This window comes from Choloepus didactylus, chromosome 8, assembly GCF_015220235.1.
Source record: "Choloepus didactylus isolate mChoDid1 chromosome 8, mChoDid1.pri, whole genome shotgun sequence".
NCBI lineage: Eukaryota > Metazoa > Chordata > Mammalia > Pilosa > Megalonychidae > Choloepus > Choloepus didactylus.
This window is the reverse complement of record NC_051314.1, coordinates 42,170,965-42,196,105: the sequence shown is the minus strand read 5'-3', so window position 1 is coordinate 42,196,105 and position 25,141 is coordinate 42,170,965. Positions and strand designations below refer to the sequence as shown.

The following is a 25,141-nucleotide window of genomic DNA, read 5'->3' as shown; positions in this document are numbered from 1 at the left end:
AAAATTACTGTAGGTGATAATTACATATCTGTGCATTCACATGTCAAATAAGAGAAAAAAATACATGCACCACCTAATGTTTTGCTTTCTAGAACAAAGGGTGATTTATTCTTAAATGCCAAAAAAAATCTACCTTGGAAATAGATTGATGAGAAAATGTTCAATAATAGCATTATTCAGATAAAAATGCCTTTCCAAAGAAATGTGTGTATTCTTCTAAAAGAACATAAAATTACATTCCAAATATAATTATAAATCTCATTATAATGTTGTTATTAAGTAGTTTTAGAATTATTTTGAACATAAATCTCTTTGTATATTTTTAGCCAAAATTACATCTTAAGAAGTTGGATTAATTTAAAATACTTTTAGTGAATTTCACCTTATTCTTTCAAGAGTTCAAGAGGTTGGGGGGTACTGATAAAATTTGGGCAAACAAAACTGAACAGAATTTATAAATGTTAAGATCACTAAATTATTCACTTTTTACTTGCATATTTTATTAATACACCAAAAATTTTTTATGCATCTTCAATTCTCCAGGAATTTATAAAGTACAATTGTCCAGAGAATCTTTAAGCCATTTTGTCAAGAAAGGCATTCTGTTATTTCTTTCTGCAGGGCTCCCAAACATTCACAGTGATCACTACACAGAGAAAATAAACAGCAAGTGCACTTTGTAGATTACATCTGCTCCTTATAGTGGATCAGTTGTGTCTTTGCCCTAACTCTCCATTCCAGCTTATATTTTAAGCCCTCAATGAGCTAATTCACTTTCTCCTTTTCAATCATCTCATCCCACCCCCCCTTTCTAGCTCCCAGTCCTGGCTTAGAAACCAGGGGGTAAGCCAATGTAGTTCCCCTTTCAGTTCTTAGCAGGGATCCAAGTATATTATAGGGATTTAATAAATGAAATAAGGGAAAGAGGGAAAGAGGGGAGGAAACAGAAAGGAAGGAAGATTCATGAGTCTTAATTGTATCAAGGGAAGTAGTTCAGCACACTGAATGGGAAGGAGAAGCCAAATCAAGATGGATAGTCCAAAACAGAATAAGAAGCTGCCAATGTATTCCACTGTAGATGAAATTTAAAGTGCTATACTAATGAATCTTCCCAGAGGTAGAAGATGATTAATTTTCATACCTAAATTAAACAAGGGGGAGAGCATGTAATTTACTAGGACCTACATCACAATTCATTTCATAGTTAGTAGAGGAACACTGTCTTTAATTCTTAGCCCTGAATAATTTTCAAACCATCATTTTCTCTCATTTTAAAAAAATCCATTTCATATAAGCAGAACAAATCCATGATAAGAAAAATGTATCTAAGGCCAAAAAGTGATAGAGCTAATGTCTCACTTGAAGAGGGGTCCTCTGTGCACTTCATACTGATATTCTCAGTAGCATTTAATACATGCGTTGTAGGTACTAGTCGGGTAGTTAGGGAACGCTTTGGATGAGGACTGTCCTTGTTATCTTTTGAAGCAAATTAAGAAAATAAAATGTCAGTATTAGTAAAAGAAGTGTTTCAGTTGGTATTCACTTTTCAAACATTACGTATTGATCTCTAGAAATATTGTCACTAACAAAACATTAAAAATCCAGAACTACATTGTCTTCACTGTGTAAGTGACATAATTGCAGCAATATTTTAATATCTCCATACAAGAGAATTAAACAGTTATCAATTTCACATCAAATGTGCCAAATTAAATTGTTCTTCCACTTGTTCTATGCCTGGGAGCAGGGCTGTCCCATAAAGCTTTCTGCAATGAAATGTTCTAAACTTGTACTGTCCAATGCGACAACCACCAGCCACATGTGGCTTCTGAGTACTTGGGATGTGGCTAGTACAACTGAATAACTGAATTTAAATTTTATTTAAGTAACTTAAATTTAAATGTGGCTAGTGGCTACTATATTGAACAGTGTCACTTTAGAGTTTCTTTGATGGTTTGGGCAAAACTTTTCCACCTCAGTGAGAGAGATTTACATATAATTTTCCATAAGAATACTTTAATTTGATCACAAGTGACTTTTCCTATGTTTGAGAATATCAAATGGTTTGGGAAAAATGTAGATAAAATTAGTTAATGTTTGGAAGAAGAGTATGTGAAGGTCTCCAATTACGGGACAGTTGTACTTTAGTCTGTGGCTGACGGAGATGCCCAACAGAGAGGTACCAACCCATGGGGCCTCTGAACATGGTGAAGACAGTATAGAACCCTAGAGAATATATTTTTTTCATACCGCTTGATTATTCAAAAACTATAGTTAGCAATAATTATCAAACAGGAAAGACATGAACCAAAGATTAATACTCTTAGCAAACAAAGCTTTCTAAGAAATTTCAATCATACTCAGTATTTTAATTTGGAAAAGAAATTGGAAAGGAGTTGGTATTATCATTTAAGAGACCCATAACTTTAGAGCTCAAACAATTCCTAGAAATTTTGTAGACCAACAGTCTAATTTTTCCAATAAGGAAACTAAGGCTAAGAAAGATCAAGTCCCGTGGGTCAGACAATTAGGGGGCAAAGCCAGAACTAGAACCTGAGGGTTCCTAATTCCTGTACTCAGCCCATATTTTGATTTATTACCTTGACCCTTTCATTGGTTGCTACAACACCCAAGCTTTATTATTAATTTATCTATACAAATTACAAATAGATCAAAATTATAGAATGATTGATTACCTTTAGTGTTTAAACATTTTGACATGGTGCTTTCTTTCTCTTCAGTTAAAGCTTCACTTTCATCTACTCCAAGAAATATGATCCTCTGCGGAACATAACAGTCACCCCCTATGACAGAACCTTAAAGTCAGTGGAATGATGGCAGAGTGTTGTATAAAACTGTCTTTCAATGCAAGAGTACCTTCTACACTATCCCTTCTGTCCACTTTTGTTTAAACACTTCCTGGTGCCACTGTCCCCATTTGTCCCCATTTGCTTTAAATATTACTTACATACAAATTTCCAGATCTTTCATCAAACAAGTTACCCTTTTCTTAACATAAAATATTTGTTTCAAATAATCTTTGTTAAAAATGACACCAAATTGTGACATAACCTGTGGAGAAATCACTGAAACTAGTATCATTAATAGCTGACATTCATGGAGCATTTTCTATATGCCAAGACACTCCATGGAGCACTGTAAATGAATTATCACATTTAATTATCTTCCTATACTGCTCCTAATAATTCAATGTGCGTTTACCTTAGCTATTTGGCAGCTGAATCACATTACTGGATCATTTTGAAACCTTATGGCACACAAAAATCTTTTTTCCTCATAGACCATATCTTGTCAGGCCTTTCCCAACTTGAAAAAATTTTACCAGTAATGTCTTAATCTTAAATGCAAAATGTATAAACTTGTCTCCATTGACTCATTCATTCATTCAATATGTTTAAACATACAACCATTTATTCTACAAATACTTACTGAGTGCCTACCATGTGTCAAACATTCAACTACAGAGATTTATCTACAGTAATTAATTATATGCAATTCCTGGCCTCAAGGAGCTTACACAAAGTCAATGATAAAAATATTCAACAAGCCTGGACTTTCTGATTTCTGCCATGACTAGCTAGTATCAGAATAACTTTCCTGCCAAAAACAATTACAAAATACCCAAAACAAACTGATTGCGGGCACTGGAAAACAACCAATCAATCATGGGGCAATAATCCCTGAGGCATACAAAGTAAATTCCATTTTCACACTGGCTTTTTCCCCAATGAATTAAGTTCTATACTCACCCAGCTTTTTCCTTGAAAGCATTTCTAATTTACTATGCAAGGAAATGGTGCAGGTTTAAAAAGGAGTCCAAAGTTTGGTGCTGCTTAAGAGGCTTTAATTTAAAAGTAAAAATCTAAAAAGAAAGAAACTCCAGATAACTGAACTCTAAAATATGCATAAAATTGCCTTTAGGTTGTTGACTGACTCCTATACTTCTCATGTACAAAGAAAATCTGCTTTAGCTGGGAAGTTAAATAACTGGCCAAAGATTTCCATAGCTAAGAGGTTAAAGAAGTCATCAGAGATTTTAGCAGCTGCATAGTGCCTGGGAGGCATAATTTGGAATTCAAGCCCCACCAGGGTAGAAAGAGACCTTGGCAAACACCTCAGACTCTTGCTGATAACTCAGAAAGGCAATGTTTTAGGAGTAAAAGCCAAATCCTAGGAATAAGGACTACACCTTCAAAGAAACAAACACTCAAATACATTGGCCCCAGTAATTAAGCCTAAAACCAATCCTTGACAGAATCATGGTGGCCTACTAGTATTCTTGCTGCTTGCCAAAAGAAAACCTTGTAGGAAAACCATATATCCAGAAACTCTATAAATTTTTTACCCATAATGTAATAAAAAAGTAGAAGCACACTAAAAAACAAAAATAACTGAATAAAAAACAGAGGAAAATGAAAGGGACCCAAGATTTATCAAACAGGAGGTTTAAAATAAAACCATATGACTAATAAATTCAACAAAATAGAACAAGATGGAGAATTTAAGTAGATACCTGAAAACCATAAAAAAGTCAAATAGAATTTAAGAATTTAGTAGATAGATTTAAGAGCAGAGAGGAAGTAGATTGGTGAACAGGATAGTTAAGTTGGCAGAAAATATCCAGATTTATCCAGAAAGTAAACAAGTTGAAAAATACAGAAAAGAGCTTAAAATACACATAGAACATGGCATACATACAGTAAGAAGCCTAGGAGAAAAAAACAGAATTGGACAAAAGGACTATTTGAAGAATCCTGGCTAAGAATTTTGCAAATCTGATTTAAAAACACATCAAAACCACAAACATGGGAAGACAAAAAGTAAAAGTAAAAGAAATAAAATAAGAATTCAAATGCTTAGGCACTTTGTTGGTTTCTATGTATTATGTCCCCCAGAAAAAGCCACATTATTTAATGCAATCTTGTGGGGACAGATTGATTAATCTTTTTGATTAGGATATGACCTCTTGATTGAATGTTCCCATGGAGATTTAACCCGCCCATTCACGGTAGGTCTTGATTAATTTACTGGAGTCCTTTAAAGGGAGCTCATACAGAGCGCAAAGAGATGAAAATGCCCCAGGATATGCTAAGCCAGGAGACCCAGATGTTGTAGATGCTTTGAGATGCTAGCCCAGAGTTTGCTCTGGAGAAGCAGAGAGAGACAAGCCCAGAGACATTTTGGAGAAAGCCACTTTGAAACGCAACCCGGGAGCAAAGGACCAGCAGATGCCAGCCATGTGCCTTCCCAGGTGACAGAGGTGTTCCGATGCCATCTACCATTCTTCAGTGACGGTATCTTCTTGTTGATGCCTTAGTTTGAACAGTTTTATAGCCTTAGAACTGTAACTCTGTAGCCTAATAAACCCCCTTTATAAAAGCCAATCCATTTCTGGTATTTTGCATAACAGCAGCATTAACAAACCAGAACAGGCACATCATTGTCACACAGCTAAAAACCAAAGCAAACAAGAAAATCTTAAAATTATCCAGAACAATAGGACACGACTTTTAGGGGAACAGCAAGAGCACCAATGACTTTTCAACAGAGAGAGAAAAAAAAAAGGAAGACAAAATGCAACAAAATGATGTCAACTGATGCGAATTAAGATTTCTACACCTAGGAATATATATTTCAGAAAGGAAGCAAGACCTAACTTCTCAGTTATAATTTGATTGTAACTCAAATCCCTGAATTGTAAACTTTAAAGAGATTAAAATGAGAAATTTTTAATTATATATGTTCCTACAATAAAAGAAAACAAACAAAAAAGGAAGCAAAAAAATATTTTCACACAAAAAAGGTGAGAGAATTTGGTGCCAGCAGACCTGCACTACAAAAAAAAAAAAAAAAAAAAAAAAAGAAAAAAACAAAAAACAAAGAACAAAAAAACTAAAAACACTAAAGGAAGCATGGAACTAGAGAGGAAAGAAAATCACCAGAGGGGGTACATATGTTAATAAATAAAAATTAATGCTGATGTTTAAAACAACAATAATATTCTCTTTTGGGGTTCAAGAAAAATGTAGAAGTAAAATATATGGCAGCCATAGCACAAACGGTGAGGAGGACATACGGAGTTAAACTGTTTTAGGTTTGTGCATTGATCTGGAAGTACAAAGTATTAAAGAATTAATTAACTAATGAGTCAAGGTTTCAAAATATAATCCCTTGGGCAGCCCTGTTCAACAGAACTTTCTATGATGCTGAAAATGTTCTATTCTGTACTTTCCAATATGATGAGTCATTACCCACATATGGTTATTCAACACTTAAAATTGATTGAGTGACTCAGGAACTAAGTTTAATCTTAATCTTATTTAGTTTTAAATAATTTAAAATTTAAGTGGCTATCATATTGGACAGTGTAGCTCTGGGATAAGAAAATAATAAAACTATAACTAAAAAAGGTAATAAAGGAGAACAAAATTAAATTCAAAAATATTTGATTAATCCAAAGGATGGAAAGAAAGGAAAATAATGAACCAATTAACATATGGAAGAAATGGTTAAAAATTGCAAGACTTACAGCCAATTATATCAAAAATTATATTAGATGTAAATGGACTATCACTCTAATCAAAAGATGAAACAGTCAAACTGGATTGAAAAAAACAAGGCCAAACTACCTGTTAATTACAAGACATATACTTTAAATATAAGGAAACAAGTTAAAAACAAAAGGATAGGAAAAGATATTCAATGAAAATATACACAATCCATAATCACAACTGAAAATTTTAAAACACTTTTCTCAGTAAATGATTATTTTAAAAGTCAGTATAATTTGAAGAAAACACATTATTTTCAAGTGCACATGAAACATTTACCAAAATAGATCATGTTCTAGGTCATGAAGAAAGCATGTCTTAACAAATTTTGAAAAAAACTGAAATCAGAGTATGATCATTGACCATAGTATCATTAAATTAGAAATCAATAACAAACAAAACTAGAAAAGTTCCCCAATTTGGGGAAATTAGGCACACACATCTAAGTAATCCTGGCTCAAATAGGAAATTAATATGTAAATTCAAAAATATTTTTATCTACATATTAATAAAAATACTATATATCAAAACTTGTATACTGCATCTAAGGCAGTACCTAAACGAAAATTTATCAAACCAAGTGGTATATAACAAGGATAGTATAAAATGATCAGTAGGATTTATTCTAGGAATGAAAACTGGTTTACTATTAAAAAATTAATCAATGTAATTTACCACTGTAACAGAATAAAAGGGAAAAAACACATGATCATCTCAATAGATGGCAACATCTTCTGAAGCTAAACATAAGCTTACCCTAAAGAAAATGAGTACATATATCCTTTAAAAGACAAGTACAATAATGTTTATAACATCCCCAAACTGGAAATAATGTCCATCAACTGTACAATAGATAAATACATTGTGATATAGATATAGATTAGAGAGAAAGATTAGATACATAGAGATAGTGATAGATATAGACAGTAATGTAAACAAATTACTGCTGCACTCAAAAAACAACGTAGACAGTGTCACCCAAATGTGTTGAATAAAAGAATCCAAACAGAAAAGAATACAACCGGATATTTCCATTTATATAAACGTCAGGAAATGCAAAATTAATCCATGGTAACAGAGATCAGTAATGGCTACCATTGGAAAGGGACCATTGACTTATAGAGGAGAAGCCTTCTGTAGTGATATAAATATGGAAATATGGCTCCACTTACATGTAAAATGTCATCAAGCTATATACTTTAGATTTGCTCACTTTATGTTAAATTAAAGCTCAATAAAAGCATTGAAGACTAAAGATAATGTATCTGGCACTTCAAATTTAATACTGACTAATTATAATTTTAATTCTTGATCATCTTTCTTTCAAAGATGCCTTATCAATATAGTAGTCTTAATATGTTTATGTTGCTCTCATATTGATATGTCAAGGAGTTTCTCCTCTCTACTGACATAGACATTATTACAGTGTTTGGAGAATCAACAAGCCTGACAATGCCAGAAAATTCAATATCCCAGATGACAGAAAATTTTAGCATTCTCTTGGTATGGCTGCTCAACCAGCTTATTATTATAACATTATTAGACAGACTAATGAAAGAAAAATGACATTCTCTTATACTCTAAGTCCCACTATAACAGGAAATACATTACTGATGTCACAAAATGAAGGAAGGTTTACTTCTGAGATGAAATCATCAGTTTATCAGTTTATCTGATAACTTATTAAACAAAAAGGCAAGGTGATTTAATAACATTTCATCAAAACATATGTTTAGACCTGGTTAGGCTGGGTAGATCCCAGTTTTATTCACTGCCAGGGTATATAGAGAGTGTAAACTCCATTGGGAGAAAATATCAATGTTTATTTATAGCTAAAGCTTATTGCTTCAAGGCAACCAATGACAGCTAGCTTAAAATTTCTGCAGATGATATAAGAGAAAGGCGAATAAACAAATTACTTTTGCACCAGGAAAAAAGGTAGACAGAATGGCTGAAAATGGATTAAAACAGGGACTGCAGGAAGCATTACCAATGTGCCTCCGACATAGTAGCATACATTGGTAGCCTTTTGCAACCTCCTGTCCCCTTCCTCATACATGTTCTTCCTGCTAGCCACATCCTCCTTTTTCAAAATGTTAAGCCACATCCCTTCTTCTTCAAAAAGTCAAAAGACAGATTTTCAGTTATGAAGCAGCTCCAAAATATTTGAGCTATGTAGGATGTGATGCCTTGGCAAAAATGATACAAGACTGCAATACAGCTGCTTTAGGTAGATGTTCAAATATGACAAGGTAAGCGCCTCCTATGTTTACATCCCTGTAACAGTACATGATTGTACATACTTGACACCTGCGTTCATTCTAGCCTGGGCCCACACACACACACACACACACACATCAGAAGATTTCTCATAAAATAGGGAAGAAAGGAATGTCTTGCACATTGGATGCAAATTTCCACAAGGCATTTGGTGGAGATACTGGCCTCAGAAAAGATCTCATTTTGTGACACCTTCCCATCCCCTTCATTAAACATAAATAGAGCAAAAGCAAGAGAGAAAGGGAGGTTGAGAGAGAAAGAGTAACTTATAAGAGAAAATGCAGACTCAATTATCATCTGTATGATGATATATTCAGAATTCACCAGTAATAAATTAACTCACCTCCATTTTCAAAAGCAGCAATGTCAGTCCTTGGTTTCCCATCCAGTGATGTTTTTATCTCACCTTGCCTTTCAAATAGGCTAAATTTTGTTGGAACTGTAAGACCATCCCCTAGAAATGAAAATAAAAGTCACCCCAGAAGTCATTAGATATTTAAATAAGTTCATAGTAGAATTCATGGTCAAAGTAAAAAGAGTGTAAGTTAATGCAAGTATTGTTTGCATAGTTATCTGATTAACAATACATTTGCAAATACATGAATTTAAAGCAAATTTTATAATTAAGGCAGCAAAGAAGCAAGTGTGTTTTTTTTCCTATTTGGATAATTTTTCAAATGGCAATTAAAAGAATTGAAGCAATCTAACCTATTCAGTGTACATGATATATTTAGTGTATTTGATGTATTTTTCATATGATGACTTTTGTAATCTTTCTTTTGTTTTTATCTATTCACTATAATCAAATTGAGTAAAAGGTATAAGAGTCTACTACTGACTACAAAATGCTAATTATATACAATAGCTATTATGATAATTAAATTATTCTCTCTTTTCTGTATGCACTTCTGGATAATTTTCTTCTAAAATAAAGTTAAAGGCAGATAAAAGACTTGTGACAACCTAAACCAATGTGTGAGCCTCAACTGAATACCAAACCAGAAAAAGAAATAAAAACTCATTTTGCTATAAAGGACCTTAAAGGTCCAATGGTGAAATTTGAAGGAAAAAAAAGTCTATAATAATAGTAATGTATCAGTGTTAATTTCCTGAATTTGATAATTATACTATGGTTATATAAAAGTAAAAGGGGAGGAGAGGGGAGGGAGGCGGGGCAAGATGGCAGACTGGTGAGCTGTAAGTTTTAGTTACTCCTCCAGGAAAGTAGGTAAAAAGCCAGGAACTGCGTGGACTGGACACCACAGAGCAATCTGTCTTTGGGCATACTTCATACAACACTCATGAAAACGTGGAACTGCTGAGATCAGCGAAATCTGTAAGTTTTTGCGGCCAGGGGACCCGCGCCCCTCCCTGCCAGGCTCAGTCCCGGGGGAGGAGGGGCTGTCAGCTCCGGGAAGGAGAAGGGAGAACTGCAGTGGCTGCTCTTATCGGAAACGCATTCTACTGATTCAAACTCCAACCATAGATAGACTGAGACCAGACACCAGAGACTCTGAGAGCAGCCAGCCCAGCAGAGAGGAGACAGGCATAGAAAAAAAACAACACGAAAAACTCCAAAATAAAAGCAGAGGATTTTTGGAGTTCTGGTGAACACAGAAAGGGGAAGGGCGGAGCTCAGGCCTTGAGGCGCATATGCAAATCCCAAAGCAAAGCTGATCTCTCTGCCCTGTGGACCTTTCCTTAATGGCCCTGGTTGCTTTGTCTATTAGCATTTCAATAACCCATTAGATCTCTGAGGAGGGCCGTTTTTTTTTTTTTTTTTTTTTTTTTTTTTAAATCCTTTTTTCTTTTTCTAAAACAATTACTCTAAGAAGCCCAATACAGAAAGCTTCAAAGAATTGCAATTTGGGCACGTCAAGTCAAGAGCAGAACTAAGAGAGCTCTGAGACAAAAGGCAATAATCCAGTGGCTGAGAAAATTCACTAAACAACACAACTTCCCAAGAAAAGGGGGGTGTCCGCTCACAGCCACCATCCTGGTGGACAGGAAACACTCCTGCCCATCGCCAGCCCCATAGCCCAGAGCTGCCCCAGACAACCCAGTGTGACGTAAGTGCTTCGAATAACAGGCACACACCACAAAACTGGGCGTGGACATTAGCCTTCCCTGCAACCTCAGCTGAATGTCCCAGAGCTGGGAAGGTGGAGCAGTGTGAATTAACAAAGCCCCATTCAGCCATCATTTGAGCAGACTGGGAGCCTCCCTACACAGCCCAGCAGCCCAGAACTGCCCTGGGGGGACGGCACTCACCTGTGACATAGCACAGTCATCCCTCAACAGAGGACCCGGGGTGCACAGCCTGGAAGAGGGGCCCACTTGCAAGTCTCAGGAGCCATACGCCAATACCAAAGACTTGTGGGTCAGTGGCAGAGACAAACTGTGGCAGGACTGAACTGAAGGATTAGACTATTGCAGCAGCTTTAAAACTGTAGGATCATCAGGGAGATTTGATTGTTAGGGCCACCCCCCCTCCCCGACTGCCCAGAAACACGCCCCACATACAGGGCAGGAAACACCAACTACACACAGAAGCTTGGTACACCAATTGGGCCCCACAAGACTCACTCCCCCACTCACCAAAAAGGCTAAGCAGGGGAGAACTGGCGTGTGGAGAACAGGTGGCTCGTGGACGCCACCTGCTGGTTAGTTAGAGAAAGTGTACTCCACGAAGCTGTAGATCTGATAAATTAGAGATAAGGACTTCAATAGGTCTACAAACCCTAAAAGAAACCTATCAAGTTCAGCAAATGCCACGAGGCCAAAAACAACAGAAAATTATAAAGCATATGAAAAAACCAGACGATATGGATAACCCAAGCCCAAGCACCCAAATCAAAAGACCAGAAGAGACACAGCACCTAGAGCAGCTACTCAAAGAACTAAAGATGAACAATGAGACCATAGTACGGGATATGAAGGAAATCAAGAAGACCCTAGAAGAGCATAAAGAAGACATTGCAAGACTAAATAAAAAAATGGATGATCTTATGGAAATTAAAGAAACTGTTGACCAAATTAAAAAGATTCTGGACACTCATAGTACAAGACTAGAGGAAGTTGAACAACAAATCAGTGACCTGGAAGATGACAGAATGGAAAATGAAAGCATAAAAGAAAGAATGGGGAAAAAAATTGAAAAACTCGAAATGGACCTCAGGGATATGATAGATAATATGAAACGTCCGAATATAAGACTCATTGGTGTCCCAGAAGGGGAAGAAAAGGGTAAAGGTCTAGGAAGAGTATTCAAAGAAATTGTTGGGGAAAACTTCCCAAATCTTCTAAACAACATAAATACACAAATCATAAATGCTCAGCAAACTCCAAATAGAATAAATCCAAAAAAACCCACTCCGAGACATATACTGATCACACTGTCAAACATAGAAGAGAAGGAGCAAGTTCTGAAAGCAGCAAGAGAAAAGCAATTCACCACATACAAAGTAAACAGTATAAGACTAAGTAGTGACTACTCAGCAGCCACCATGGAGGCGAGAAGGCAGTGGCATGATATATTTAAAATTCTGAGTGAGAGGAATTTCCAGCCAAGAATACTTTATCCAGCAAAGCTCTCCTTCAAATTCGAGGGAGAGCTTAAATTTTTCACAGACAAAGAAATGCTGAGAGAATTTGCTAACAAGAGACCTGCCCTACTGGAGATACTAAAGGGAGCCCTACAGACAGAGAAACAAAGACAGGACAGAGAGACTTGGAGAAAGGTTCAGTACTAAAGAGATTCGGTATGGGTACAATAAAGGATATTAATAGAGAGAGGGAAAAATATGGCAAACATAAACCAAAGGATAAGATGGCCGATTCAAGAAATGCCTTCACGGTTTTAATGTTGAATGTAAATGGATTAAACTCCCCAATTAAAAGATATAGATTCGCAGAATGGATCAAAAAAAATGAACCATCAATATGTTGCATACAAGAGACTCATCTTAGACACAGGGACACAAAGAAACTGAAAGTGAAAGGATGGAAAAAAATATTTCATGCAAGCTACAGCCAAAAGAAAGCAGGTGTAGCAATATTAATCTCAGATAAAATAGACTTCAAATGCAGGGATGTTTTGAGAGACAAAGAAGGACACTACATACTAATAAAAGGGGCAATTCAGCAAGAAGAAATAACAATCGTAAATGTCTATGCACCCAATCAAGGTGCCACAAAATACATGAGAGAAACACTGACAAAACTAAAGGAAGCAATTGATGTTTCCACAATAATTGTGGGAGACTTCAACACATCACTCTCTCCTATAGATAGATCAACCAGACAGAAGACCAATAAGGAAACTGAAAACCTAAACAATCTGATAAATGAATTAGATTTAACAGACATATACAGGACATTACATCCCAAATCACCAGGATACACATACTTTTCTAGTGCTCACGGAACTTTCTCCAGAATAGATCATATGCTGGGAAATAAAACAAGCCTCAATAAATTTAAAAAGATTGAAATTATTCAAAGCACATTCTCTGACCACAATGGAATACAATTAGAAGTCAATAACCATCAGAGACTTAGAAAATTCACAAATACCTGGAGGTTAAACAACACACTCCTAAACAATCAGTGGGTTAAAGAAGAAATAGCAAGAGAAATTGCTAAATATATAGAGATGAATGAAAATGAGAACACAACATACCAAAACCTATGGGATGCAGCAAAAGCAGTGCTAAGGGGGAAATTTATAGCACTAAACGCATATATTAAAAAGGAAGAAAGAGCCAAAATCAAAGAACTAATGGATCAACTGAAGAAGCTAGAAAATGAACAGCAAACCAACCCTAAACCAAGTACAAGAAAAGAAATAACAAGGATTAAAGCAGAAATAAATGACATAGAGAACAAAAAAACAATAGAGAGGATAAATATCACCAAAAGTTGGTTCTTTGAGAAGATCAACAAGATTGACAAGCCCCTAGCTAGACTGACAAAATCAAAAAGAGAGAAGACCCATATAAACAAAATAATGAATGAAAAAGGTGACATAACTGCAGATCCTGAAGAAATTAAAAAAATTATAAGAGGATATTATGAACAACTGTATGGCAACAAACTGGATAATGTAGAAGAAATGGACAATTTCCTGGAAACATATGAACAACCTAGACTGACCAGAGAAGAAATAGAAGACCTCAACCAACCCATCACAAGCAAAGAGATCCAATCAGTCATCAAAAATCTTCCCACAAATAAATGCCCAGGGCCAGATGGCTTCACAGGGGAATTCTACCAAACTTTCCAGAAAGAACTGACACCAATCTTACTCAAACTCTTTCAAAACATTGAAAAAAATGGAACACTACCTAACTCATTTTATGAAGCTAACATCAATCTAATACCAAAACCAGGCAAAGATGCTACAAAAAAGGAAAACTACCGGCCAATCTCCCTAATGAATATAGATGCAAAAATCCTCAACAAAATACTTGCAAATCGAATCCAAGGACACATTAAAAAAATCATACACCATGACCAAGTGGGGTTCATTCCAGGCATGCAAGGATGGTTCAACATAAGAAAAACAATCAATGTATTACAACACATTAAAAACTCGAAAGGGAAAAATCAAGTGATCATCTCAATAGATGCTGAAAAAGCATTTGACAAAATCCAACATCCCTTTTTGATAAAAACACTTCAAAAGGTAGGAATTAAAGGAAACTTCCTCAACATGATAAAGAGCATATATGAAAAACCCACAGCCAGCATAGTACTCAATGGTGAGAGACTGAAAGCCTTCCCTCTAAGATCAGGAACAAGACAAGGATGCCCGCTGTCACCACTGTTATTCAACATTGTGCTGGAAGTGCTAGCCAGGGCAATCCGGCAAGACAAAGAAATAAAAGGCATCCAAATTGGAAAAGAAGAAGTAAAACTGTCATTGTTTGCAGATGATATGATCTTATATCTAGAAAACCCTGAGAAATCAACGATACACCTACTAGAGCTAATAAATAGATTTAGCAAAGTAGCGGGATACAAGATTAATGCACATAAGTCAGTAATGTTTCTATATGCTAGAAATGAACAAACTGAAGAGACACTCAAGAAAAAGATACCATTTTCACTAGCAACTAAAAAAATCAAGTACCTAGGAATAAACTTAACCAAAGATGTAAAAGACCTATACAAAGAAAACTACATAACTCTAGTAAAAGAAATAGAAGGGGACCTTAAAAGATGGAAAAATATTCCATGTTCATGGATAGGAAGGCTAAATGTCATTAAGATGTCAATTCTACCCAAACTCATCTACAGATTCAATGCAATCCCAATCAAAATTCCAACAACCTACTTTGCAGACTTGGAAAAGCTAGTTATCAAATTTATTTGGAAAGGGAAGATGCCTCGAATTGCTAAAGACACTCTAAAAAAGAAAAACGAAGTGGGAGGACTTACACTCCCTGACTTTGAAGCTTATTATAAAGCCACAGTTGCCAAAACAGCATGGTACTGGCACAAAGATAGACATATAGATCAATGGAATCGAATTGAGAATTCAGAGATAGACCCTCAGATCTATGGCCGACTGATCTTTGATAAGGCCCCCAAAGTCACTGAACTGAGTCATAATGGTCTTTTCAACAAATGGGGCTGGGAGAGTTGGATATCCATATCCAAAAGAATGAAAGAGGACCCCTACCTCACCCCCTACACAAAAATTAACTCAAAATGGACCAAAGATCTCAATATAAAAGAAAGTACCATAAAACTCCTAGAAGATAATGTAGGAAAACATCTTCAAGACCTTGTATGAGGAGGCCACTTCCTAGACTTTACACCCAAAGCACAAGCAACAAAAGAGAAAATAGATAAATGGGAACTCCTCAAGCTTAGAAGTTTCTGCACCTCAAAGGAATTTCTCAAAAAGGTAAAGAGGCAGCCAACTCAATGGGAAAAAATTTTTGGAAATCATGTATCTGACAAAAGACTGATATCTTGCATATACAAAGAAATCCTACAACTCAATGACAATAGTACAGACGGCCCAATTATAAAATGGGCAAAAGATATGAAAAGACAGTTCTCTGAAGAGGAAATACAAATGGCCAAGAAACACATGAAAAAATGTTCAGCTTCACTAGCTATTAGAGAGATGCAAATTAAGACCACAATGAGATACCATCTAACACCGGTTAGAATAGCTGCCATTAAACAAACAGGAAACTACAAATGCTGGAGGGGATGTGGAGAAATTGGAACTCTTATTCATTGTTGGTGGGACTGTATAATGGCTCAGCCACTCTGGAAGTCAGTCTGGCGTTTCCTTAGAAAACTAGATATAGAGCTACCATTCGATCCAGCGATTGCACTTCTCGGTATATACCCGGAAGATCGGAAAGCAGTGACACGAACAGATATCTGCACGCCAATGTTCATAGCAGCATTATTCACAATTGCCAAGAGATGGAAACAACCCAAATGTCCTTCAACAGATGAGTGGATAAATAAAATGTGGTATATACACACGATGGAATACTACACGGCAGTAAGAAGGAACGATCTCGTGAAACATATGACAACATGGATGAACCTTGAAGACATAATGCTGAGCAAAATAAGCCAGGCACAAAAAGAGAAATATTATATGCTACCACTAATGTGAACTTTGAAAAATGTAAAACAAATGGTTTATAATGTAGAGTGTGGGGGAACTAGCGGTAGAGGGCAGTTAAGGAAGGGGGAACAATAATCCAAGAAGAACAATAATCCAAGAAGAAGAAGAATCCAAGAAGAACCAAATGACTATGGTCTGTTAATTTCTGATGGATGTAGTAGGAACAAGTTCACTGAAATGTTGCTATATTAGGTAACTTTCTTGGGGTAAAGTAGGAACATGTTGGAAGTTAAGCAGTTATCTTAGGTTAGTTGTCTTTTTCTTACTCCCTTGTTATGGTCTCTTTGAAATGTTCTTTTATTGTATGTTTGTTTTCTTTTTAACTTTTTTTTTCATACAGTTGATTTAAAAAAGAAGGGAAAGTTAAAAAAAGAAAAAAAAAAGAAAAAAGACAAACAAGGGAAAAAAAAAAAAAAAGATGTAGTGCCCCCTTGAGGAGCCTGTGGAGAATGCAGGGGTATTCGCCTACCCCACCTCCATGGTTGCTAACATGACCACAGACATAGGGGACTGGTGGTTTGATGGGTTGAGCCCTCTACCATAAGTTTTACCCTTGGGAAGACGGTTGCTGCAAAGGAGAGGCTAGGCCTCCCTGTATTTGTGCCTAAGAGTCTCCTCCTGAATGCCTCTTTGTTGCTCAGATGTGGCCCTCTCTCTCTGGCTAAGCCAACTTGAAAGGTGAAATCACTGCCCTCCCCCCTATGTGGGATCAGACACCCAGGGAAGTGAATCTCCCTGGCAACGTGGAATATGACTCCCGGGGAGGAATGTAGACTCGGCACTGTAGGATGGAGAACATCTTCTTGACCAAAAGGGGGATGTGAAAGGAAATGAAATAAGCTTCAGTGGCAGAGAGATTCCAAAACGAGCCGAGAGATCACTCTGGTGGGCACTCTTACGCACACTTTAGACAACCTTTTTTAGGTTCTAAAGAATTGGGGTAGCTGGTGGTGGATACCTGAAACTATTAAACTACAACCCAGAACCCATGAATCTCGAAGACAGTTGTATAAAAATGTAGCTTATGAGGGGTGACAATGGGATTGGGAGGGCCATAAGGACCAAACTCCACTTTGTCTAGTTTATGGATGGATGTGTAGAAAAGTAGGGGAAGGAAACAAACAGACAAAGGTACCCAGTGTTCTTTTTTACTTCAATTGCTCTTTTTCACTCTAATTATTATTCTTGTTATTTTTGTGTGTGTGCTAATGAAGGTGTCAGGGATTGATTTAGGTGATGAATGTACAACTATGTAATGGTACTGTAAACAATCAAAAGTACAATTTGTTTTGTATGACTGCGTGGTATGTGAATATATCTCAATAAAATGATGATAAAAAAAAAAAAAGTAAAAGGGCATAATGCCTACAGCTTACTCTCAAATGGTTCAGAAAAAAACAAAATAATTTCTGTATATATATGGGGGGAGAGAGAGAGAGAGAGAGAGAGAGAGAGGGAGAGGGAGCCCAGAAAATCAAATGTGGTAAATGTTTACATTTGGGTAAAGCTGCGTGAAGGATATACAGGAACTAACACATAAAAGCCTAATATAAACAAATATACATATAATACATAATTGTTTTTGTAATCTGTGATTTTTAATAGTCATTGCTAGCATGTTTTTTTTTGTTTTGCTTTGTTTTGTTGTGTTCTATTGTTTTGAGCTGGGTAGCATGGGCCTGCGTTATCCTCTAAACGATTCCCACTGATTAGATAGGTCTTTCCGACGGCCCCACCCTCGGATGGTGCGTTGCTGCCACCTACTGTCATGTGTTCAAATAGCTCATCACATTAGGACTTGCAACACAGGCAGTTTAACAGGTCCGCATTTGATCTAGGGTGACTTTCCCAACTTTCTTTATTATTGTTACTATTTTATTTTAAGGGGAACAAGGGATTTGAATCTTTCATACTGCTGCCAAATTTGTTTTTAAGCTTACCCTGGTAACAAGAAAACCATAAATTTGTGGATTTACTGTGTGTTCCTGGTTTTATGTGGCTTTGGAGCAAAATGTTCACCAACAACAAAATCTGATTCACCAGAGAGTAGATCCCATGAATGACAGAGTCTTGAAACTGTCCACCAGCATCACCCCTGTGTCTAGGAAACTGCCTCGTATACAGAAGAGGTGCTCATTCAATTTAGAAATACACTCTTACTCTGCCATTAATGTCATTCTGTGCTCTCCTTTTTTGTCCTTCTGGTGCCAGGTTATCTTTTCTACTCAGAAAGAAAAACCTAGGGTTTTTTCACAGGGGGGATATTTTTTCATAGCCAAATAAAGCAGTAAAAGCAAATTATTTACCGAATTACTGCAGAGGGGTATGCAGTGCCACTATGTGTTTATGAAGTCTATTCATTCTGTGGCTCCTCTGGGAAAGCATAATTACATTAATAGCGGCTTTTCATTTTAAATTTAGGTCACATAATAAAAGCACTTCCTTCTCGCTCTCGATTCTGATGTATTATTTATCATTCAACTCTATTCTAGTGTACATCTTACTAAATAATTCACAGACAATCACCAAGTATCTCTTATATATCATCTTGAAATGCTATCTTCTAAATTCTTACCTTCTTGTAATTCACTGCCATTTTCCAAAGGCTTTTCTAACTCTTTTTCCACTGTAGGAGTTATGCTTTTTGATGATGAAATATCTGGAGGAGTATGCAATCTGTAGTATTCACCTAATCTCCCCAGAAGGAAAATAATGATTAGAATATTTTTCATTCCAAGTATTAGAAAACCCACAAATGTTTGTTCTCTTACCAGATTTATAACACATCTCTTTTATTGCTCTTTTTTCTTCAATTTCTTCAGGAGTCTTTGTCCACAAACTAGAAGCATCTATAGGATATATGTTTTTTAAATTAAATTGTTCCAAAGCCAAAATATCTGAAAATTTATAAATCAGAAAGAAAATTCCCAAACATTGTTCTGATGGATGAATTCCTAATTTTTATTACTTTTAAAATCAAGAATTTTGCAGACTAGTAAATATTTCTAATTGCTACATTTTAAGAATTAGAAAAGAAAAGTTGGGAATAAAAAATATAATTAGACATTATCTGTCTTTTAATGAGAAGCTGGAGGTATCGATGAACATAAACACAGGTTGAGATCCACGTTTATTTGGATGAAGACATAGGCAGGGGATATGTGAAGCTTCAGCAGAGAAATAATTTAAAAGTTCTATGTATTCCTAAGCACAGAAACTTTGGTGGCCCATAGTCCACAGAAGGCCACATTCCAGGGCAGACAGAGTGAGAGCTTATTTTTCTGCCTGCTATATCTTGTGTGTACACACTTCTGGCACTGCTGTGCTGTGATGATATGGAAGGAAAAGGATAAACTAGGAGGACATGGGTTATAACCCAGTTTATATTCCTCTGAGTATTACCTGGGATAATGCAGATTACAGTGTGTGATAAAGTACCCTATAGTTCTCCTTGCAGTTGCAAAGATTAAATGTGAGATGATATGTGATGGTAGATTGATAGATGACAGATGATAGAGTTTAGATAGATATATAGACAAATAGACAAATATATCAACATTTTTAGAAAGTTATATATACATCAAAGAGGTTTTAAGTGTCCTTACAGGCAGCTGTACATATTTAACATGAGATTTGTCTCCCACATATCATACAGCAAAAATCTTTCAATCAAGATGATCATAAGCAAGTTGACACAGAATAAATTAAAATAGAATACATTTAATAGACAATAAAATAAAAGCTATTCCACAGCAAAATCTGCCTTATTACATTATAAACCTTGAAGAAACAAAAACTGAAGAAAATACTGCAAGATTTTTGACTGTGTATTATAAATATGAGAAAGGTTTACTGACCATTTTGTTCATCTCCTTCCTCCTCTTCTTCCTCAAAGTTGGTTTTTAAAACTAAAGGATGGTGAATGGGTCGTGATACGTTCTCCTGTGGTTTTAGAGGTTCTTGACTCTTAGTCGGAGGTGGAATTCCTTCCTGAGTTTCTTTCTGTAGTGTGATATCTACAGGGAAAATGCAACATTTCAGTCTTCTCAAGATATATATTACGTAAGAATGCTCAATCGCCAAACACTGTCTTAATTAACTGCGTATTTTGTCAAAAGGTCTCCCTTCTTATTTCTGGAAAAGTTATTAGACCTACTTAGAAAAACTATCAACATATTGCTGTAAAGTTGGAAAATCTGCTAATAGACTTGACAAAGGAATTATTACCATGACTTTGTATAGCATATTTTTGGTACAAAATGTAAAGTGATCACAAGCTTTAATGTATTCTCACACAAGATCTGTAAGATAGGAATAACTTCACTAATGACATTACAACATGTGTGCGGGTTTGAATGTATTGTGTCCCCCAAATGCCATTATCTTTGTGGTCTTTTGGGACAGATGTTTTGGTGCTGGTTAGATTTGCTTGGAATGTGCCCCACTCAGCTGTGAGTGATGATTTTGATGAGATGTTCCCATAGAGGCGTGGCCCCACCCATTCGGGGTGGGCCTTGATCGGTGAAGCCATATAAATGAGCTGACTCAGAGAGAGGAAACTCAGTGAGCGCAGCTGTGAGTAATGTTTTGAGGAGGTGCAAGCCTGCTGGAGAGGAACCTCCTGGGAGAGAGCCATTTTGAGGCCAGAGCTTTGGAGCAGACACCGGCTGCCTTCCTAGCTACCAGAGGTTTTCCGGACGCCATTGGCCATCCTCTGGTGAAGGTACCCGATTGCTGATGTGTTACCTTGGATGCTTTCTGGCCTTAAGACTGTAACTGTGTAGTTGGATGCTTTGTGGCCTTAAGACTGTAACTGCGTAGTGAAATAAACCCCTGTTTTATAAAAGCCTATCCATCTCTGGTGTTTTGCATTTTGCAGCATTAGCAAACTAGAACAACATGTAATTGAGGAAAACTCAAGGAAGCTATAGTTTATAATGGCAGAGTATGTACATCTGAAAGAGGAAAAGATCCAAGGGTTCTACGTGGAAGTGAGGGGTCTGGTACTCTCAGATTCACCTACTGGTTACACAGTTGGTCAGACTGGCCAAAACTTTGGGCCATGTTAAAATTTTCTGTAACTTGAAAAACTAACCAGCAAATTATAGATAAAAAACTAGGGAATACATGAATCTTCTATCATCACCAATAGTTCAACTCCGCATGTTCTCTAAACCCATGGTTACCAAATTTGGCTGTCAGAACCCCTAAAGAAAATTTTCAAAGCATCTTTTGGGTCTCTGATTTCTGAATTCTGATTCAGCAGGTCTAGATTAGAACCTGGAAACTGTTTTCAAAATGTCTACAGGGGAGAACCTAAGATGGCGGCTAGGAGAGACAGGGCAAAAAAACACCTCCATGAAAAATACTAGGTAAAAGCCAGAAAGCGACCCAGGACACCAGTTCTAATGATGCACCAGCTGGACAAGTTCTGCTAAATCCACAGGGACCATGCACTTGGTGAAACCAGGAGTCTGCATTCTGAAACGAGTGAGTGAGCCTCTAAGAGGAAAGGGGTGGGGCCCAGCTCTACTACCTGCCTTTCATTCAGAACTTGGGGAAGAAGAGCCAAACCTCCTTACAACAGTCAAGAATTACAGGCTAACAGGTGCTGCCTGTTGGGCAGAAAAGCACAGTGACTGGAGGCATCAGAGGGTGTACCAATTGTCTAAGACACACCCTCAGGGAAACTGGATACTGAATATTTCTTCCTTCTGGGACCTGAGCCCATTTTGGTCTGGGGAGGCCTGATTCGGGTAACCAAGGAAACCATGCCTAGACAACAGAAAACTACAAGTTACACCAAGAAAAATGAGGTTATGGCCCAGTCAGGGGAACAAACTTGCACTTCAGCTGTGATGCAGGAATTAAAACAACTAATAATAAGTCAATTCAAAAAGTTTAGGGAAGATATGGCAAAAGAGCTGAACTGTATAATGAAAACACAGGATGTACATAATGTAGAAATTGAAAGTCCAAAAAACCAACTGGCAGAATCTATGGAAACGAAAGGCACAGCACAAGAGATGAAAGACACAATGGAAGCATACAACAGCAGATCTCAAGAGGCAGAAGAAAACACTCAGGAACTGGAGAACAAGGCACCTGAAAGCCTACACACAAAAGAACAGATAGAGAAAAGAACGGAAAAATACGAGCAACGTCTCCGGGATCGTCAAGACAAAATGAAAAGCAAGAATTTATGTGTCATTGGTGTCCAAGAAGGATAAGAGAAGGGAAAAGGGGCAGAAGCAATAATAGAAGAAATAATCAATGAAAATTTCCCATCTCTTATGAAAGACATAAAATTACGGATCCAAGAAGAACAGGACACCCCAAACAGAATAGATCTGAATAGGCATATGCCAAGACACTTAATAATCAGATTATCAAACATCAAAGCTAAAGAGAGAATCCTGAAAGCAGCAAGAGAGAAGCAATCTATCACATACAAAGGAAGCTTGATAAGACTATGTGTGGATTTCTCAATAGAAATCATGAAGGCAAGAACCAAGAATCCTATATCCAGCAAAACTATCCTTCGGATATGAGGGAAAGCTTAAAATATTCTCTGACAAACAGACAATGACAGAGTTTGTGAACAAGATACCAGCTCTACAGGAAACACTAAAGGAAGAACTGCAAACATAAGGGAAAAGACAGGAGTGAGAGGTTTGGAAAACAATTTTGGGAGATAGTAGCACAGCAATGTAAGTACACTGAACAAAGATGTCTGTAAATATGGTTGAAAGAGGAAGGCTGGGATCATGTGGGACACCAGAACAAAAGATGAACAATAAAGACTTGGACTGTGTAACTCAGGGAAACCTAGGGTGCTCAACGATTGTAATAAAAGGTACAAATATGTTTTTACATGAGGTAGAACAAATGAATGTCAACATTGCAAGGTGTTAAAAATAGGGTAAGATTGGGGGGGGAAATACAATCAATGCAAACTAGAGGCTAGAATTAACAGAAACATTGTATTATGCTTCCTTTAATATAACAAAAGCAATATATCAAAGCTAAATGCATATGGGGGGGGGTGGAATAGGGGAAGGGTATGGGACTCCTGGCACTGATGTTGTCTGACTCTTTATTCTACTTTAGGTTAATGCTATCTTTCCTTTTGTCACCTTCTAGCTATCAAGTTTTTTTGTTTGTTTTTCTCTCTTTCTCTTGCCTTTTTCTTTTGCCTCTCTGCCTTCTTTGACTCTTCCTCCATCTTTGTGGAAGAAATGTCCTTATATAGAGAGTGGCGATGGTGCTCAATACATACATACGTGACTATATGGGGAACCAATGATTGTTTACTTAGGACGGAATGTATAGTGTTTGAACAAAACCATCTTAAAAGAAATAGGTTGATGAAGAAACCTTGAGGGCACTATATTGAGTGAAATAAGACAGACACATAAAGGCAAATATTGCAGGGTCTCACTGATATGAACTAATTATAATATGTAAACTCATAGACATGAAATATAAGTTACCAGGATATAGAATGAGGCTAAAGAATGGGGAGCGGTTGCTTATTATAAGTAGAATGTTCAACTAGGGTGAACTTAAATATTTGAAAATGGACAGGGGTGACGGTAGCATGCAATGAGAATAACAGTGCTAAAAGGTGTGTGAATGTGGTGGAAAGCGTAAGCTCAGAGTCACGCATGTCACCAGAAGGAAAGTTGAAAGTTAAAAGATGGGAATGTACAAAACAGTGAATCTTGTGGTGGACAATGTCCGTGATTAAGCATACAAATATTAGAAATCTCTCACGAACTAGAACAAATGTATGACACTATAACTTGAAGTTAATAATAGAGAGGTATATAGGGAAAAAATATATACCTATTGCAAACTATATACTAAAGTTAGTAGTATTTTAACATTCTTTCATCAATAGTAATAAACATACTGTACCAAAACTATAAATCAATAATGGAGGGGGGTGTGGTTAGGGGTATGGGAGGATCTGAGTTTCCTTTTTTTTGTCTTTATTTCTTTTCTGGAGTAGTGAAAATGTTCTAAAAATTGAAAAAAAAAATAACTGTGTTGATGGATGCACAGCTGTATGGTGGTGCCATGGGCAATTGTTTGTACACTTTGAATCTTTGAATAGTTATATGGTATCTGAATAATCTCAATAAAAAAACATGTGTGTGTGTGTGTGTGTGTGTGTGTGTGTGTAAACTAAAGGAAGTAATGGATATTTCCACAATAGTTGTGGGAGACCACAACACATCACTCTCTCCTATAGATAGATCAACCAGACAGAAGACCAAGAAGGAAATTGAAAACCTAAACAATCTGAGAAATGAATTTGATTTAACAGACATATATAGAACATTATATCCCAAATCATCAGGATATGCACTCTTCTCTAGTGATCATGGAACTTTCTCCAGAATAGACCATATGCTGGGACATAAAACAAGCCTCGATAAATTTAAAGAATAAAATTGAAATTATTCACAGCACATTCTCTGACCACAATGAAATACAATTAGGAGTCAATAACCATCAGAGACTTAGAAAATTCACAAACACCTGGAGGTTAAGCAACACACTCCTAAAATAAACGGTTTATAATGTAGAATGCAGGGGAACTAGAGATAGAGAACAGTTAATG

General features: G+C 36.6%; 1 protein-coding gene across 2 annotated transcripts in view; it reads right to left on the bottom strand.

Moving 5' to 3' along the window:
- The window catches only part of C8H12orf50 (chromosome 8 C12orf50 homolog), a 47,973-nt gene that overhangs the window by 7,548 nt on the left and 15,284 nt on the right, over window positions 1–25,141 (bottom strand). The window contains exons 3-8 of one of the 2 annotated variants that reach the window (XM_037848039.1): window positions 20,370–20,528; window positions 19,284–19,361; window positions 19,088–19,201; window positions 9,196–9,306; window positions 2,697–2,804; window positions 1,360–1,476 (exon numbers count right to left, since the gene is read on the bottom strand). In XM_037848039.1, coding sequence (XP_037703967.1) covers window positions 1,360–1,476; window positions 2,697–2,804; window positions 9,196–9,306; window positions 19,088–19,201; window positions 19,284–19,361; window positions 20,370–20,528 — 687 coding nt within the window. The remainder of the gene's footprint in view (window positions 1–1,359; window positions 1,477–2,696; window positions 2,805–9,195; window positions 9,307–19,087; window positions 19,202–19,283; window positions 19,362–20,369; window positions 20,529–25,141) is intronic. The other variant, XM_037848040.1, reaches the window with a different exon arrangement.